The 19188-nt window shown below is 41.1% G+C and overlaps 1 protein-coding gene across 1 annotated transcript; it reads right to left on the bottom strand.

The window, feature by feature from the left end:
- Window positions 1-5910: 5910 nt before the first annotated feature.
- tgfb5 (transforming growth factor, beta 5) lies at window positions 5911-18264 on the bottom strand. Its single transcript, XM_060927934.1, has 7 exons — window positions 17393-18264; window positions 13732-13895; window positions 13431-13563; window positions 12902-13012; window positions 12552-12729; window positions 6757-6910; window positions 5911-6623 (listed from the first exon to the last, which is right to left on the bottom strand). Exons 1-7 carry the CDS (start codon window positions 17739-17741, stop codon window positions 6465-6467), a joined length of 1248 nt encoding a protein of 415 aa, XP_060783917.1. The 5' UTR covers window positions 17742-18264; the 3' UTR covers window positions 5911-6464.
- Window positions 18265-19188: the final 924 nt, after the last annotated feature.

Raw genomic sequence — 19188 nt, 5'->3', positions numbered from 1 at the left:
AGAAAAGTGTTACAGGCCAGCAAGAGACAGCTCTTGGAATGACTTTTGTAAGGGCCTTGGCAAGCCAGGCTGCAGGGATAAGTGCCGGGTGCACATAGTGAAGGGGGTATTTAGAGCCAAGAGGACAAACACATGATGGTAGTTTAGTGAGGAGTCTCACCACAGGGCCGGCAAAGCTTCCCTAATTTCTACCTCTGAGGGCCTGCAGCTCAGCCCCACCTAACACTGCTTCTCTACACCCACAGCACTGATGTCTGCATCTGGACGCTTTTTTTCCTTCTGTCTTGCACAAAGAATCAATCCTAATCTGCTCTTTATTTTATACATGCTGTCTAAGACGGGATAGCGATGGTAAACTTTTAACCTTCATATCATTTTGAAGTTAATAAAGACCAAGAATTGCCTCTTTTCCTCTATAAACTAAGTGGAAGCTGGTTCAATTGAATTAAAGTCAAGGAATATGTAAAATGGTGTTGAAATAATAAATATTAACCAAACTTAAGACTAAAGATTTAATGTTTTAAAGTCAAAAATATGAAGTGACTGCTTTAGTAGTTCACTATACAGTGATTAAAAAAAAAAAAAAAAATCCAGGATTACACAGGCAGGTGGAGCTTTTGTAAAACTGTTATGCAGACTGAAGAATGAGGAATGTGGCAAACTCCTACACAACATTTTGAGGTCTTCAGTTTATCCTGTGAGTGAACTCTTTTACAGAGATCATCACAAAAATTATCTTTAGGGAACCAAACCTATGGACAAACCCAACAGACAAAGGACAGAAATATCTAATCTAATATACCTTTGTGTATCTAATCCCAGTCTTATCTTTCCTATTTGGACTGGTTTTAGCTGAGAACCTCAAGAAATGCCTGGAAAAATGACTAAAGTGGTGGCATGCAGAAACCCATAACCTGATTAAGAATTATTTCGTGAGTGTATTTGGTTGAGAAAACATTGCTGACGTAGAAGTTGATACCTGTTGATACCCCCCTGACCAGCTGAACAAATCTGAACTTCGTTCCACTTTCATTAAAAGTCACATTGAACCTTTTGAACGTTGGTGGGATGAAATCGCCCATCTCAAGTATCTTATTTAATTTGAACATGTTTTGCTCCACCATTAATGTCTTTTGATGTTGCCTTCTGGGTGGTGTAGTGGTTAGCACTGTCGCCTCACAGCAAGAAGGTTCTAGGTTCAAACCCAGTGGCTGATGGGATCCTTTCTGTGTGGAGTTTGCATGTTCTCCCCGTGTCTGTGTGGGTTTCCTCTGGGTGCTCCGGTTTCCCCCACAGTCCAAAGACATGTGGTTAGGTTAACATGGGGCAGCCATGGCCTGAGGTTGGGCTGAAGTGCCCTTGAGCAAAGGTACCTAACCCACAACTGCTCCCTGGGCATGTGTGTGTTCACTGCTTCAGATGGGTTAAATGCAGAGGTTAAATTTCTGTGTGCTTGAGGTGTACATGTGACAAATAAAGGCGGTTTCTTGGCTATAGCAACACTGATCTAGTAAAATATGTTACTTGTAGTACTGTACTAAATAAGCCTAAATCAGTCAACTTTTTATATTCTACAAAAGATAATCAAAATGTCCTTTAGAAATATATGCAGTTAGTCAAATTCTTTCTATTGTGTACCATGTATCATATTATTAAACCATTTAAAAATAGTAACACTTGTATAGTCATTGGGTTTTAAGACAGTCCTTCTGTTTGTGTCATGAGGATGAAAATAAATGCACTCAGGAACTTAACCGCCACACTGAACTGTAGCTTGTAGTGTATATTTGATTTGGCATAAGTGTTTTTTTTTTTAATACACCAGATGTCCTTCCTGACACAACCTGCCCCAATCTATCCGGGCTTGGGACCGGCGCCAAGTATGCACTGGCTTGTGCAACCCCAATGGCTGGATATTTTTACCGAATCTGCATGTCTTTGAACTGTGGGAGGAAACCGGAGCACCCGGAGGAAACCCACACAGACATTGCACCACCGTGCCACCCATATTCCTTGCTGCCCATAGTCATGTCATTTCTAAAATGTCCAATACAACCAGATTTGGCTACACATTCATTAAGTGTCCACAAAAGGCCTATGAATATGACTTCCATCTGAACCAGGCCTGGCCTACTTTGTGGTTTGGATAGCTTGTAGGAAGGAAGTAGGAAGGATTCTATGAAGGTTCTCCCTGGATGTGATGGACGGACTATGACATCTGAGCATAAACCTCACCGAGCCTAAACCTGGAACACTGTCTAAAATCCAAATCTAAAATTTAAAGAAATGATTTAGGAGAAAATCAAACTTCTAGACATGTTCCACTAACCTCAAAATAATCATCGAGTCTGGATGAATGATGTTCTAATTTAACTTCTTAAGCTTTGCACTGGATGGTAAATGAAGAACCATAATGCAGAGCTTGTCCTGCTTAAAGGTTCAATGTAAAAAAAAAAAAATCCTGCAATACTGTTCCCCTTTGAGAAAGGGTCCCAAGGAGAATCCCTCTAGCAAGGAAAGAACCATTTTCTATCTGAAAGCCTCACAAGGATCCCTTTTTCTGTAAAGTGTATAAATCTAATTTAATAAGTAATGGAAACTTGATCAACAATTAGCATCAATTAGCAAACCGCAAGTCAAACCCAGCACCTAACAAAACATCGTTTGGCTAAGTAGTACCATCTGTACACAAAGAATTTAATTAAAGGCTAAATAAGAGCAGTGGCATGTTTCAACTTTCGGGGACTCAAATTCCACTGGAGCCCCCACCAAGTACCCTCCACGTTATTCCATTACCACGGTGATTTTATTGGCTTTCACATGTAACAATTGTTTAAACGAGCTTAACTTTCACACAGCCATTGTACTAGATCATCGGCTATCACTGAATTGAACTCCCTCACCCTTGTGGTCTCGCTCACTTTTATTTTTATGATCTGGAAAAAAAAAAAGAAAGAGTTTATTAGTGAAGTGCCATCTTGAGCTGGAAGGTGGGTATTTCTTGGGTGTGAGAGTCAGGGGAAAGTAGCATGCTCACTGTTTTTCATATGATCCATTCGACTCTAATTCTTGTGCCTTGTTAACTAATAAACTGTTACCTTCATGCTGATGTAGACACACATGGACTAATGAGGCACTGTGCCATGATTGATCATTTTTACCGCCAAATAGGAAAAGGAGAACAATATAAATTAATTTTTAACAATACAAATTCAAACAGACAGCTTGATATGTTTGCTTGGCAGTTCAGTCTGACTGGAGGCCCCAAGCAACTGCTTGATCTCAAGCTTTGCCTTTTGAGAGCAAGCAAATAAAAAGCAATATGTACTTTAAAAGTTAAATATATCCAAATTATCCTGGGCTCTCTGCTGAAAAAAAATGCTGGTGCTGGTTTATCTGGTCAACCAGGTTTATCTGGCTGACCAGTATGGCCATGCCATTAAAGCTGTAAAGATCTAGCTGACCAAGCTGTCCTTTCAGCAGGGTTCAAAAAGGCAATTTTCATCTCAGCAAAGTACTACTTATTTTTTGCAGAAGACAGCTACAGATAACAGCCCTGTGATGACCTGGCGACTTGTCCAGGGTGTACCCCGCCTTTCGCCCGTAGTCAGCTGGGATAGGCTCCAGCTTGCCTGCGACCCTGTAGAACAGGATAAAGCAGCTAGAGATAATGAGATGAGATGAGCTACAGATAACAGCTACAAGGTCCTGGTTTTGATCTCATGTCCTAGCCTGTGTTCTTGTAGGTTTCCTTTGGGTTCTCCAGTTTCCTCCCTCTGTCCAAAAACATGCCGGTAAGCAGATTACCCAAGCTGAACTGCCCCAGGTGTGATTGGTGCCCTTTGATCCAGGCCGAGCTTTCCTGCCTTATAGCCAATGTTACGGCAATAGGCTTTGGATCCACCATGGCCCTGATCAGGGTTAAGTGGTTACGGAGTGAGTGAACAGCAACAGATTGGCCCGCTCAAGTACCAGCCACAACTCTGACTTTGGGTGGCATGGTGGTGAGGTGGGTAGCGTTGCTGCCTTATAGGCAGCTGCTTTCCTAGTTCTATCCTGAACATAGGTTACAAATTTTCACATTTCACATAGTTATGCATGCTTAGTGTGCTCTTTATCCTGGTCGGGGTCACAAAAGATTTAAAGTCTATCCCGGGAACACTGGACACACACACATACCCACACTCCGAGCAGCAATTCAGAGTAGCCAGTGCACCTACTGACATGTTTTTGGGACGTGGGAGGAAACTGGAGAACCCAGAGGAAACATACAAACATGAGGAGAACATGAGACACGGAGAGTAACCAGAGCTCAGGATCAAAGTGAGGACCCTGGCACTGTGTGGCTGCTACCTGCTGTGCCACCATGCCGTATAGCTCATAAACTGTACATCAGAAGTAAAAACATTACTTTTAAGGTGACAATGATTACCAATGATTCACATAGAATGTGGTTATTATAAGGTTATTATAAGCATTAAATGTGATTATTAATGAATCACATATAAGGTGGTGGCAGCACGGTGGTGTAGTGGTTAGCGCTGTCGCCTCACAGCAAGAAGGTTCTGGGTTCGAGCCCAGTGGCTGACAGGGGCCTTTCTGTGTGGAGTTTGCATGTTCTCTGCGTGGGTTTCCTCTGGGTGCTCTGGTTTCCCCTACAGTCCAAAGACATGCAGGTTAGGCTAATTGGTGGCTCTAAATTGACCGTAGGTGTGAATGTGAGTGTGAATGGTTGTTTCTTTGTGTCAGCCCTGCAATGATTTGGCGACTTGTCCAGGGTGTACCCCGCCTCTCACCCACAGTCAGCTGGGATAGGCTCCAGCTTGCCCATGACTCCGAACAGGATAAGCAGCTACGGATAATGGATGGGTTTAAGGTGAAAATGTACAGTATGTTCTATATTTGATTTTGGCATGCGCTTTCCTGTAACCTACAGAACACTGGAGACCTACAGAACTTCAGAATCTCTAAGCGCAGAGTTGGCTTTTGTTTACAGACAGAGCAGTAGGCTGAGGGCCTCACGATGACTTAGCAGTTGCTTAGATGCAATATTTTGTTGATCCTATTTAGGAGCCACTTATGTAACTGCATTTAACACCCTCTTGACTCCCGCTCTCTTTCTCGGCATCCCTTTTTCATGGGTTATAAAAAGTTGTTTTCATAGGGCCCAAAAGACGGAGGCATTTTGCCTGTTTTAACTCTGGCAGCCAGACACAGAAAGCCTCTCATTTCCCAGAGCTCGCCCTCAGCGGCCACAGAGCTACTCAGATAAACATTAGAGTGGCACAAAAAAACTTAATGTCTCCTCTAAAAAACAAACAGTGCCAGGCAATGCCAAAGCTTATAGCTTTGGGCTTTAAAGGATAAACTGAGGCTTTGCAGGTTGAGAAAGGATGGAAGAAAATAAACAGCTGCAATATGTAGGCCAAGTCAACAGAGAGCCTCCCACAGACAGAAAATCGCATGATTCAGCAATATAGATGAGTTTGAGGTTGGTATATAAATACGCTTGTCGTAAAGATCTCTTGCTCTGTTATAGAGGGCGTGAAAAGCGCTCTATCAGCCTCTGGTTTCTCAAATGTCTTTTTTCCTCTGCTGTGTCACCACAAACCCTGAAGGCCAGGCATTTAAATCTGGCGTTTCTCTGGCAATCGTTTCCATCCTGTTTATGCCGGAGCCCTGCAAAGCTCAACCGCACTGGGCTGCCAAGCTCACGATACAAACGTGAGCTTTCAGTGCAGCCAGACACTCCAATATCATATGTAACCCATAATATAGAACAGGCTTATACTGTTTTCTGTTTTGTTTTTTTTTTGGTTCCAAGTGAATGGATAAAACCAATCCACTATAGTTCCGTTCATTATATCTCATTTCATTTAATAAAAGTCCAAGTTGATGAAAAGTGTCAAATTTGAGTCATGTAATCAATTTTATTTGGTATATAAACATATAAAACCCTTACCTGTCTGGAAAAAATATGTACACTTTGCGTAATCAGAAAAAAAAGCCAACCAAAACCAAACAACCCAACCCTCTGCTCTACAGTTCTACAGTAAACTGCTCTTGCACAACTAGGACCAAACTCTAACGCCTGGTGGTTCTTTGACTACCATTTCTTAAATACTTTCTTTTTTTTTAATTGAAGCTGCATCAGACTAAAACACTATGATAGAAAAACGGTGTGAAACATGAAGATCGAAAAGAATGAATAGCATTATGTACCTGAAACAGTTTCTTTGGTGAAGTCTAGATTATTTGCAATTATCGATTAATGCTGTGCAACTCTCTGAATCAACTCCAAATGAGTGAAACCTGAGAAAAAGAAAACATGCGCACCAACATCTCAGATGTATTCGCTTGCTCTTCTGTCTGTCCACAGATATTGTCCATAATCTACTGCGTCTCCTGCGTCCTCTCCTGTGCGCTCGATCTCTTCAGCATCTCTACTCGCGTACCTCCAGCAGTCAGCGGCATTTGCAGGATTTCACCACCATGTTTGACAGCTGCTCCACCCGTGGAGTCCGACCAAGGAAATACACGATAGTGAGAGGCTCCAGGTCCTGGGGCACGCAGCAGGGAGACGCCGATGCCTCAGGATTCATTTTGTTATAAAGTGGCAAAATCTGGACAAGACAAAGGTAGACACAGTGAGTAGTGCTGTGAATACTTTTAGAAGACAACAATGGCTTTTATTCTAACTATAGTACAATACACTGGATAGAAAACACATCCCAGATATAAACTGTATTCACACACCATATTATAGTGATTGTCTGCACTCCACAAGTAGGGGCAGTTGCCAGCACAGAAGTTTGCTTTGTATCCTTTTGGTTCATGGATCCATTTCCAGTTTAGGTCTCGACGGAAATCAATGTACAAAGACCTTAAACAACAGCCTTGATCTGCATTCCTATGGGAGAATTCACAGACAAAAAATTACAGTTAGTAGCTAAAAACTGATAAATGAGTACACCCTCTTAGCTTGTTGTATCTTAGTCATAAATTATTTTGGTTTCAATCAGTAAAAATCTCTTTCTATCACAGCTACAGTGTATGTGCCATTAGCACAGACAATAATGAAACTCTGAATCTGCCATCCATCCATTATCTGTAGCCGCTTATCCTGTTCTACAGGGTTGCAGGCAAGCTGGAGCCTATCCCAGCTGACTATGGGTGAGAGGTGGGGTACACCCTGGACAAGTCGCCTGATCATCGCAGGGCTGATACAAAGAGACAAACAACCATTCACACTCACACCTACGGTCAATTTAGAGCCACCAATTAGCCTAACCTGCATGTCTTTGGACTGTAGGGGAAGCCGGAGCACCCGGAGGAAACCCACACAGACACGGGGAGAACATGCAAACTCCACACAGAAAGGCCCCCGTCAGCCACTGGGCTCGAACCCAGGACCTTCTTGCTGTGAGGCGACAGTGCAAACCACTACACCACCGTGCCGCCTGCTCCAGTGTTGGAAAATTGTGTAAAAGTATATATGATTAGCTTTGATAAGCCTTTCTCTCATGTCTATATTATCCTAAGACAGATGATCACCTATGAATTTGTATTGTGTAGTCTTCTCATCTCATCTCATTATCTCTAGCCGCTTTATCCTGTTCTACAGGGTCGCAGGCAAGCTGGAGCCTATCCCAGCTGACTACGGGCGAAAGGCGGGGTACACCCTGGACAAGTCGCCAGGTCATCACAGGGCTGTATTGTGTAGTAATATATTTTAAACATTTATTGTTGAAATTGAATGACTTCTCTTAAACTTTCATTAAAGTGTGTTTCAAGTCCAGCGTTTTTCTGTTCTTTTCGAAGTAATTCCTGAAACTTGTGATCATGGGACTCGCACATGCAGTATGCTACAACTGATTAAAAAAAATGATAGCAAGTGAAGATAGCTTGAATAATGTCATCTAATATTTAACAGGTTATTCCACAAAATCGAGTCGTACGTGAGCTGATAGCTGACTTGGCATGGGACACCGAGTTGGCTATAAGCCATGTACGACAAGATTGGGTGGAATAACTGTTTTATTCTATCCACATTCACTGGATTTTGAGAAACAGAGCATTTTAATTTTTGTTTTTTGCAAATTCGATAAATAAAAACTTTATACAAAATGCCCGACAAAACCATTTCTGGTCAGAATGTAAACAAACTGGCGAAATGACAGTAGCAATTTGTGAAAAATGTTATAATAATAATTCTTGAAAAAAAAAAAACCCCGACATTCTTACCATCAAATACTTTTATTCCATATTTTGTTGCTTTTTTCTGGGGGGGGGGGGGTTGTTTTCAGGTAGAGTTTTTATTTCGTCCTCGGTTGGTTCAACAACACGCACCGCCATTTTGTTTTTCTCTACTCATGGTATATGAGCTGATAGCCTAGTAGTAGAGTAGCCAATCAGAGCGTGCGATCACTCATATCCAGTGAATGTGAATAGAATAATTCTAGTTATAGGATTCTTATATAACAAATATAAGACCGTTATGCCAATTTCTATACATATTTACTCATTTTAAGCTTTAACTTGGTTTGTCTTATTCTGTTGGCAGATAATTTTGCTTCTTTCTAAGAATACATTCTTAAAATAAGCACATTTATCTGCTAGTAGAAGACCATTTCAAGCCTTAAATGAGTAAAAATATCTAGAAATATGCCTTAATAATATTATATTTGCTTAGAAACTACGAAATTAGGAGAAATATGGCTTGAATTTGTCTATCTTTAATATATTTTCCTTGTGAAGATAACATTAGCAAGTTAAGATTAAAAAAAACAACAATGGAGTATTTATCTGCATGATTATATGTAATGGTTATGTTAAAAGTTTGTGTCCACCAGTCACTATTTCCAACCCAACCTTACTTTTGCTATTAAAAATGGAATATTATGCTCATAAACCACCAAGATCAGTGAGCAGGATGATTTTCTCTAAAATATTATGTTTTGTACCGGTAGGTAGTCTGGTTAAAGCTTGATGTTTCAACAGCAATGAGAAGGTGCACAGAAACAAGCTTTATGCACATCTCTGTTATTTTTTTCCACACTTAAACACCAGGCGCTCCCTAAGCAAGTCACTGCATGCAAACAGTGGATACACTGTATGCCAGTAAGTTTACAGTACAACCTGATACAGAGACTCTTTCATAGTGTACATACTATCTCACACACACACACACACATATATATATATATATATATATATATATATATATATATATATATATATATATATATATATATATATACACAGATATTTGTAAGTTTACATGTCCTGAAAACCTTATAGCTGTTTTTATGCCTTTCTGGGCTGTTTCACAATCAGGCTATACTTTTCATGTCCACAGTAATCTAAAAATCAAATCTCAGGGTTTTGTGTTCCTCTGCTACCAAATATTATTTTTTGAGATGGAAATTAACTGCACAGAATTTCAGAGCTACAGGTCATATACTGGGCGTGTTACCTGTGGTAAGAAGAGAGTAGCATATAGTGTATTTCTAAAACCGATCCACTTTCTTATAGTCCACAAGACTAAGGGATAAAAAATGAAAAACTGTCGAAACGTATGTAATTTCAAGTACAAATTTTCAACTACTGTGCAGCAATGTTTGTACATGGTGGTAACTGTAATAACAACTGAAGTAGTGACGACCCTTGTGGTTTTCCAGACAGGAAACTTTCCGACGGACTCACATTTCAACCACATATGAAGCTCTGCTGCAAACGTGTCTCGCATCTGTTTCAAGTCCTGTTTTTTATTGTGCAACAGCACAGTATTCTGCTTCAAAAGAGACAAATATTTTCTTAAAAATCATTTACAGCCTCATCGTATGGCGAGTGTTTTCCAGAGAGAACATTTTTGACGGACAAAGGATCCTGTCAGAGGCACTTAGTTTACAAACAAATGTAACTTCCACTTAAAGGGGAACTGAAGGCAATTTTTTTTATTGTCAAAATCCTATTTATCTCATTTTATTAAATATAGGAATGCATTTTTGATAGCTATTTTCTCACTGCTGTAGCAAGTTATGAGTGTTTGAAATATGCTATGTAATATACCAGTCCATATGTCAAAGCAATGGCCGTAAACGAGATTCGCTGAGACCTGTGCGAGACATCGTAGGACGGAAGTAAAACGTACAGCGGAAGTCAAAGTGACCAACATCTGCCAACATTGTCAAAAGATGCGCGTGCCCTCTTTTGAATGCTGACGTAATCAAGCCGGAAGTTTTGTTTGTTTTCATAGCAATCAGGAAAGTTTGAAAAAAAATTAGGCGGTAATCGTCATTTAAACTCATTTTTGTGCAACATTTCGTTTGGAAAACAGTTTTCAAAATGGCGGCGCTGACACGTCACGTTTCAAAGTCTCGCACAAGTCTCGTGAAGCTTGTGCGGATAAGTGACGCCTGCCGTGGACCAAACAAACTAAATTCAACATGGCTAAAAACTGAATAGGCCGATAAGTATAATATTTAATTGCAATTAGTTGCCAATACGAGTCACGATATAAGGTCACTAAAACCGAAAACGTTAAAACGAATAACACGTTAATTAAGAAATAAAGCAAGTTTAAAAATTACTTCAGTTCTGCTTTAAATATCTTTCTACTGTGAATGAAAGTATATATGTCCTAAAGTAAAACGGAGTTAGTGCTAAAAAAAAAATTCTGAATTTATCCAGTAAAATCTAAGAGTAACAATTAAAGTTGAATGAAATGAAATGACCACAAGGTCAAAACTGAGCCTGTGTTTGACTCTTAGAAACATATTTATACAACCCCGATTCCAAAAAAGTTGGGACAAAGTACAAATTGTAAATAAAAACAGAATGCAATGATGTGGAAGTTTCAAAATTCCATATTTTATTCAGAATAGAACATAGATGACATATCAAATGTTTAAACTGAGAAAATGTATCATTTAAAGAGAAAAATTAGGTGATTTTAAATTTCATGACAACAACACATCTCAAAAAAGTTGGGACAAGGCCATGTTTACCACTGTGAGACATCCCCTTTTCTCTTTACAACAGTCTGTAAACGTCTGGGGACTGAGGAGACAAGTTGCTCAAGTTTAGGGATAGGAATGTTAACCCATTCTTGTCTAATGTAGGATTCTAGTTGCTCAACTGTCTTAGGTCTTTTTTGTCGTATCTTCCGTTTTATGATGCGCCAAATGTTTTCTATGGGTGAAAGATCTGGACTGCAGGCTGGCCAGTTCAGTACCCGGACCCTTCTTCTACGCAGCCATGATGCTGTAATTGATGCAGTCTGTGGTTTGGCATTGTCATGTTGGAAAATGCAAGGTCTTCCCTGAAAGAGACGTCGTCTGGATGGGAGCATATGTTGCTCTAGAACCTGGATATACCTTTCAGCATTGATGGTGTCTTTCCAGATGTGTAAGCTGCCCATGCCACATGCACTAATGCAACCCCGTACCATCAGAGATGCAGGCTTCTGAACTGAGCGCTGATAACAACTTGGGTCGTCCTTCTCCTCTTTAGTCCGAATGACACGGCGTCCCTGATTTCCATAAAGAACTTCACATTTTGATTCGTCTGACCACAGAACAGTTTTCCACTTTGACACAGTCCATTTTAAATGAGCCTTGGCCCAGAGAAGACGTCTGCGCTTCTGGATCATGTTTAGATACGGCTTCTTCTTTGAACTATAGAGTTTTAGCTGGCAACGGCGGATGGCACGGTGAATTGTGTTCACAGATAATGTTCTCTGGAAATATTCCTGAGCCCATTTTGTGATTTCCAATACAGAAGCATGCCTGTATGTGATGCAGTGCCATCTAAGGGCCCGAAGATCACGGGCACCCAGTATGGTTTTCCGGCCTTGACCCTTACGCACAGAGATTCTTCCAAATTCTCTGAATCTTTTGATGATATTATGCACTGTAGATGATGATATGTTCAAACTCTTTGCAATTTTACACTGTCGAACTCCTTTCTGATATTGCTCCACTATTTGTCGGCGCAGAATTAGGGGGATTGGTGATCCTCTTCCCATCTTTACTTCTGAGAGCTGCTGCCACTCCAAGATGCTCTTTTTATACCCAGTCATGTTAATGACCTATTACCAATTGACCTAATGAGTTGCAATTTGGTCCTCCAGCTGTTCCTTTTTTGTACCTTTAACTTTTCCAGCCTCTTATTGCCCCTGTCCCAACTTTTTTGAGATGTGTTGCTGTCATGAAATTTCAAATGAGCCAATATTTGGCATGAAATTTCAAAATGTCTCACTTTCGACATTTGATATGTTGTCTATGTTCTATTGTGAATACAATATCAGTTTTTGAGATTTGTAAATTATCGCATTCCGTTTTTATTTACAATTTGTACTTTGTCCCAACTTTTTTGGAATCGGGGTTGTAAGAACTTATAAGAGACATTACTGCTGTAGGTAGGGCTGGTGTGTCCCTGTAAAATAGGGTATAAGAAACTCCAGTGTATATACTGGACCTAGTTGCAGGAGTTAGTTGGTGTTATTCAAAAAGGCAACCATGATTTTGAAACAGCCTTTCTAACGGTACCTGGCGCATGTTGTAGCATCAGCGGCTGCCCTCTTCTTACGGTTCTTTTTGTTGGAGTTCTCCAACCGATCTGTGGGCAGCAGGGTCAGTATGAGGTGTGGTGTTTTAGTACTGAACTCTATCGGGCCTTTAGTCACACTTGGCCTCCTGTTAGGGCGAATCAGCTCATCGTCAACACCTGCAAATGGAGATATAAGGCTTGCTTTAAAGTCTGTATGTCAATTAGTATTAGTAACAATCACTAAGCTCCTGCACTGAGATCACCGAATCCTTTTCTGATTCGGAGTTACATCAATCCAGAGCAAGTAAGTGATATGAGATTGGAGTAAGCAGAAATGAAAGACCCTGACCTGCAAATCGAGCTTCCAACTCCTCACTCTTGTTGGGCACAATATTATTCGTAGATGGAACAAATGTGCAGCATGGACAATGAACACTGAGCATCAGGCCCAAGCTCTTCTCTGAATGGGTGGATAATGAGAGAAAATGATGGATTTATATTCACATCACATAACCAAGATGATTATTGGCTTTTTCAGTATGGTGCTCATTCATTTGTACTGAAGCAATGCTGCAATATGCAAACGGACACTCGAAAATATCTCTATATTGCGTGCCTGGAGTATCCTGACCAAGCCGACCAATAAATCCAAATGAGCGTTTCTGTGGGCATTTTGACTTATTGTAGCATTCGCATGATTCAACAAACATAAATAATTTTGGTCAAAACAATCCAGACCAGTCTTTATCCTTTGCAGATCAAGGGCACACCAGCATATTTCTAGCACAAATGCAATATGCAGCAATATAATCTCAGTATAGTGCTCTGTGTGGTGCAGCCCTACTTCCTGTGTGGTGTGTGGCGTGAACTCTTCTGACCTTTATAAGCCATCCACTCTTTCACGGTCTCGGTGACGTCAACAGACAGCCACGCCCCCTTGGCTTGTGGCTGCACAGTTCTGGAATCTATATACCTATGAGGGAAACCTGTAACATCATCAGATTTCAGAATCTGGAGGAAGAGAGAGAACAAAAGGCGCAGTTATAGACTTGAAATCAAAGTCTTTTGAAATTGAACTTTTATTATTTGCAAAATAGCCATCTCGTTTTGATATCCTGCAGCTATCGAACCAGCTCTGCAGGGATAACCCCAAGCTCACATATGATTGAATTAATTCACCTGGTATATTTCCACTCGCTGCTCCGTGGCTCGTGCATGCGTGTTCTGCAGCCTGTATATGCGAAACTCTGCCTTGACAAGCGTGCTAGAATTCCTGTCTACATTGGTGACGTCAAACTTCACCACTCTGAAATATGGACTCTGAGGCACTGTGTTTATCGTATCTGTGGAAATAACAGGAGCATTCTTTTAAAATCTTGGTGGTTTTTCAGAACGTACAGCTCAAGGTAATTAAATTCACTTACAGTTTCAAATCAACATCCATCCTCTTATGAGCCTCTCAAAAAAAAAAACATTGGAACCATTTGGGATTCAAAGACCTGATTGTATCTGATCAGTTGAACAAAATCAGAAAAAAAAAAAGTAGGGTGCAAACAGTGACAGTATGCTTCGACTGTGAATCATATAATGTTCATTGGGGTCAGTTTTTCCCCCCTGTGGTGTTTGTACAAGGATCCTAGACATAACACACATCTGTACTTCTGCTAATATTACAGGGACGAATAGATAGCCAATTCTCAAAACCAGTTTTTCCTAGACGTATTTCTCTTCACAATGAATACGTATGTAATTAGGGAGTCAAGGAATGGTCTGACAAACAAACAAACAAATGTATGTTAAGGCCTGTTATGGGGTGTGTTCAAATGTGTGATTTACAAGTTTTTTCCTCACACTACTGGACAAATCACCATGGTCTCACACTTGCAAATTCGTAACAATTCACACGACTTAAGGTATTTAAAAGATATGAAGGTTAAGGTTGGGATTAGGATTACGAATGGGGTAAGCCTTCATGACTTTTTTTTTTTTTTCCTAATTCTTTTATATGAAATCCAACCACACTGCACTCAATTTTTATGAATTTCTCACGAGATCAGTTTGGGACAAACTAATTTTTAGTCATGCTTACAACTAAATTTAGTAATCATAATTTTTAAGCAATCCACCAACCTTGTATTTACTTGGGAGGGATTACTAATTAGGGAGTCGTCGCCATCTTCTGTAAACGCCCTTATAATGTGCGCTGTTAACAGAAGTGCTCAATTTGGTAATTCACAATATACCAACAACATTTATTGATTTAGGTTTGAGTGACAGCAAAAATGGGCGGCATAGTGGTTTGCACTGTTGCCTCAGGGTTCTGTGTTTGAACCTACTTGTTGACCAGGTCCTTTCTGTGTGGAGACTGCATGTTCTCCCATGCTTGCGTGGGTTTCCTCCAAGTGCTCCGGTTTCCTCCCACAGTCCAAAGACACGTGGATTAAGTCAACTGGCTACGCTAAATTTCCCAAGGTGTGAAAGGCTGTCTGTCTATTTCTGAGTTGCACTACCCACAATATACAAGCGGTAGAGGAGAGTGGGGAGACTTGGGACAAGTCTTCAGCTTTTGTAGATTGTGTGAAATTCTTTGCAGGTAGCGCCACATTCATATTGCATTAGAGAGTATTTACTATACCTTCTTACTACAACATTAGTTTCTCAGCTTGTCACATATACTGACCTTCAGGTTTCACTTTTTCTGTCATTAGTTTTTGCAGGAAGACATAAGACATTGAGACATTGTGTTGGGAGACTTGGGACATAGTGAGGAGACGTGAAACAAAAATAACATACCTACATGTTTAATTTTTACTTATTATCAAAACTTGTAACATATGAACTGTATGAACACACAATGCTGGTACAGCAATAGAAAAATGTCAGTTTACCCAAAACCTGACTCGACAAAACAGTTCCATTCTCAAGAAGGAATTAAATAAGCTTAATCCTCAAGCATGTATACTGCTTCATTTTTAACAACAATTTTTAAGCAGGCGGCACAGTGGTGTAGTGGTTAGCGCTGTTGCCTCACAGCAAGAAGGTCCGGGTTCGAGCCCCATGGCCGGCGAGGGCCTTTCTGTGTGGAGTTTGCATGTTGTTCGTGTGGGTTTCCTCCGGGTGCTCCGGTTTCCCCCACAGTCCAAAGACATGCAGGTTAGGCTAACTGGTGACTCTAAATTGACCGTAGGTGTGAATGGTTGTCTGTGTCTATGTGTCAGCCCTGTGATGACCTGGCGACTTGTCCAGGGTGTACCCCGCCTTTCACCCGTAGTCAGCTGGGATAGGCTCCAGCTTGCCTGCGACCCTGTAGAACAGGATAAAGCGGCTACAGATAATGAGATGAGATTTTTAAGCAATTTTATATTTGTAAACCACAAGAATAAAAACTGTAACATGATGAACTGTCCCAGCTTTCCCCATTTGGCCATTTTGGGAAAAAAAAAATCCTTAAATGTTTTCCCCCAGAATTTAAGATTAATAAATAATACTATATATGGTAACTCTAGGGTATATGCTTTAACAAATTCCTAACAAATCCTCAATTCACCAGCATACATTACACCATAGAATGGAGGTGGAGGCGAAGTAGAAAATACAAGTTTTGATTGACAAAAATATTTAACCCACAGACCTTACTGCAGTGTCCAGCTTCGTGGCTCCAAAGGAAGTTGGTTACTCGAAGGGGCAACATCTGACTTCTGATCTAATCTGAAACCTGATTGGTTGAAATTAATTTATGGGAATACAAACTGTCCCAAGTCTCCCTGCTTTCCATTATAGATAATGAATGGATAGATGGTGACAGGGCAGCATAGTGGTGTAGTGGTTAGCACTGTCGCCTCACAGCAAGAAGGTCCTGGGTTTGAGCCCAGCGGCCGATGACGGCCTTTCTGTGCGGAGTTTGCATGTTCTCCCCGTGTCTGCATAGGTTTCCTCCGGGTGCTCCGGTTTCCCCCACAGTCCAAAGACATGCAGGTTAGGTTAACTGGTGACTCTAAATTGACCGTAGGTGTGAATGTGAGTGTGAATGGCTGTTTGTCTCTGTGTCAGCCCTGCGATGACCTGGCGACTTGTCTGGGGTGTACCCCGCCTTTCGCCCGTAGTCAGCTGGGATAGGCTCCAGCTTGCCTGTAGAACAGGATAAGCGGCTACAGATAATGGATGGATGGATAGATAGATGGTAACAGGGTGGCATGGTGGTGTAGCGGTTAGCACTGTTGCTTCACAGCAAGAAGGTCCTGGGTTCGAGCCCAGCTGCTGATGAGGGCCTTTCTGTGTGGAGTTTGCATGTTCTCCCCGTGTTTCCTCCGGGTGCTCCGGTTTCCCCCACAGTCCAAAGACATACAGGTTAGACTAATTGGTGGCTCTAAATGAATGTGAGTGTGAATAGTTGTTTGTCTCTATGCGTCAGCCCTGCGATGACTTGTCCAGGCTGTACCCCACCCATAGTCAGCTGGGATAGGGTCCAGCTTGTCTGCGACCCTGTACAGGATAAGCGGCTACAGATAATGGATGGATGGATAGATGGTGACAGGGCGGCACGGTGGTGTAGTGGTTAGCGCTGTCGCCTCACAGCAAGAAGGTCCTGGGTTCGAGCCTAGTGGCTGACAAGGGCCTTTCTGAGTGGAGTTTGCATGTTTCCCCTACATAGTCAGCTGGGATGGATGGATGGATCTACTGTTTGAAGTTGGTCAATGATATGAGTATTGATGATACCGTCATAAAGTGTATCGTGACGGTATTGACAGACTATGATCATATCGCCCAGCCCTAAGAGTCAACAGAGCATTTGAATATGTAATTTGCAAAGAAGTGAGTGAGTGAGTGAGTGAGTACTCACTGGAGTCGGCGCGCTGAGGCAGCATGTCCACTCTCTGCACCTCTTTGGCGTAGTAATCTTCCTCGCTGCTCTCGCGCTCGCAGGCGGACTCGGCGTGGTGCGCGCGCTCCTTCAGCAGATCCTTGGTGCTGTTATAAAGCAGCATGACCTCAAAGGGCACCGCGTCCGGTTGCGGGGCTGCTGCGGGATCCGGAGGTGATCGGATGCGTAGCTTGCTCAGGATCTGCCCGCGCACCGCCTCTATCCTCTTCGACTTATGATCGTCCAAGTCGTACGACTGGCACGTTGAAAAGCCCTCAGCTGAAACGGATAACTTTAGGATAAGCAGCGCGATATTGATAAACCACATGGCTGTTTTTGAAAAAAAGTGAAGCGCAAAAAAAAAAAAATATATATATATATCGGAATCCGTGCCCGGTTCGGTTCGGTTCTGGACTGCGGTTTATCGAGCTGCTCTGTGCGCCGCGTGCACCTGGTGACTGACCCGCGCCGCGCTCACGTGCAGGCTTTATCTGCTTTCACGCGCACAGTGATGCATCACGTTGCTCCGCGCGCTGCTGATTTACACATCCTCACCTCGCCTCGCCTGCGGAGGAAACCGGAGCTGCAGGAAAAGTCCAGTTAAAACTTAAACCACCATAATGTTTCCTTCACCCGGGTCTTCGACAGGTAAACAACTTACTGAGGGAAAAAAGCGCACGAGTTATGCAGCACGTCATTATAAAACATAGTGTTAAAAAAAACAACAACTACAGAACAGTTAAGACTGTTAATAATATCTTTTAGCACAATGCTAACTAGTTGCTGTGAGCGCTGAGCTGAGCTGAGCTGAGCTGAGGCGAGGCGAGGGAGAAACTGCAGCTCTGCCCTGAGTGTCTGAGGGACTGTGGTGCTCAAGCAATGCTTGGGATTTTTGCGGTCCGACTCTGAGCTTTTTGGAGGAGGCTATTTTAGTGGGTCTACTTTCTGTTTAAAGGGCATATCCTGGACCAATTTAGTGTTTTTTTTTTTTAATATGAAAGTATGTCCCTTTACTATGGCAGAGCAATAGGGCCAGGGTTTTATATCTTATTTGGAAACTAATGAGAAAAAAACTCAGAATTTTTGAGATTAAAGTCAAAAGTTTCGAGAAAAAAAGTCAGAACTTTCGAGAATAAAGTCGAAATTTTTGAGAAAAAAAAGTCGACATTTTTGAGAAAAAAAGTCGACATTTTTGAGAAAAAAAAGTCGACATTTTTGAGAAAAAAAAGTCGACATTTTTGAGAAAAAAAAGTCGACATTTTTGAGAAAAAAAAGTCGAAATTTTTGAGAAAAAAGTTGAAATTTGAGGAAAAAAGTCGAAATTTTTGAGGAAAAAAAGTCGAAATTTTTGAGGAAAAAAAGTCGAAATTTTTGAGGAAAAAAAGTCAAAATTTTTGAGGGAAAAAAGTCAAAATTTTTGAGGGAAAAAAGTCGAAATTTTTGAGGAAAAAAAGTCGAAATTTTTGAGGAAAAAAAGTCAAAATTTTTGAGGAAAAAAAGTCAAAATTTTTGAGGAAAAAAAGTCGAAATTTTTGAGGAAAAAAAGTCGAAATTTTTGAGGAAAAAAAGTCGAAATTTTTGAGGAAAAAAAGTCAATTTTTGAGGAAAAAAAGTCGAAATTTTTGAGGAAAAGTCGAAATTTTTGAGGAAAAGTCGAAATTTTTGAGGAAAAAAAGTCGAAATTTTGAGGAAAAAAAGTCGAAATTTGATAAAAAAAAAGTCGAAATTTTTGAGGAAAAAAAGTCGAAATTTTTGAGGAAAAAAAGTCGAAATTT

This window comes from Neoarius graeffei, chromosome 8 (assembly GCF_027579695.1).
Source record: "Neoarius graeffei isolate fNeoGra1 chromosome 8, fNeoGra1.pri, whole genome shotgun sequence".
NCBI lineage: Eukaryota > Metazoa > Chordata > Actinopteri > Siluriformes > Ariidae > Neoarius > Neoarius graeffei.
The sequence above is the reverse complement of the archived record's forward strand: the minus strand, read 5'-3'. Positions and strand labels throughout refer to the sequence as shown.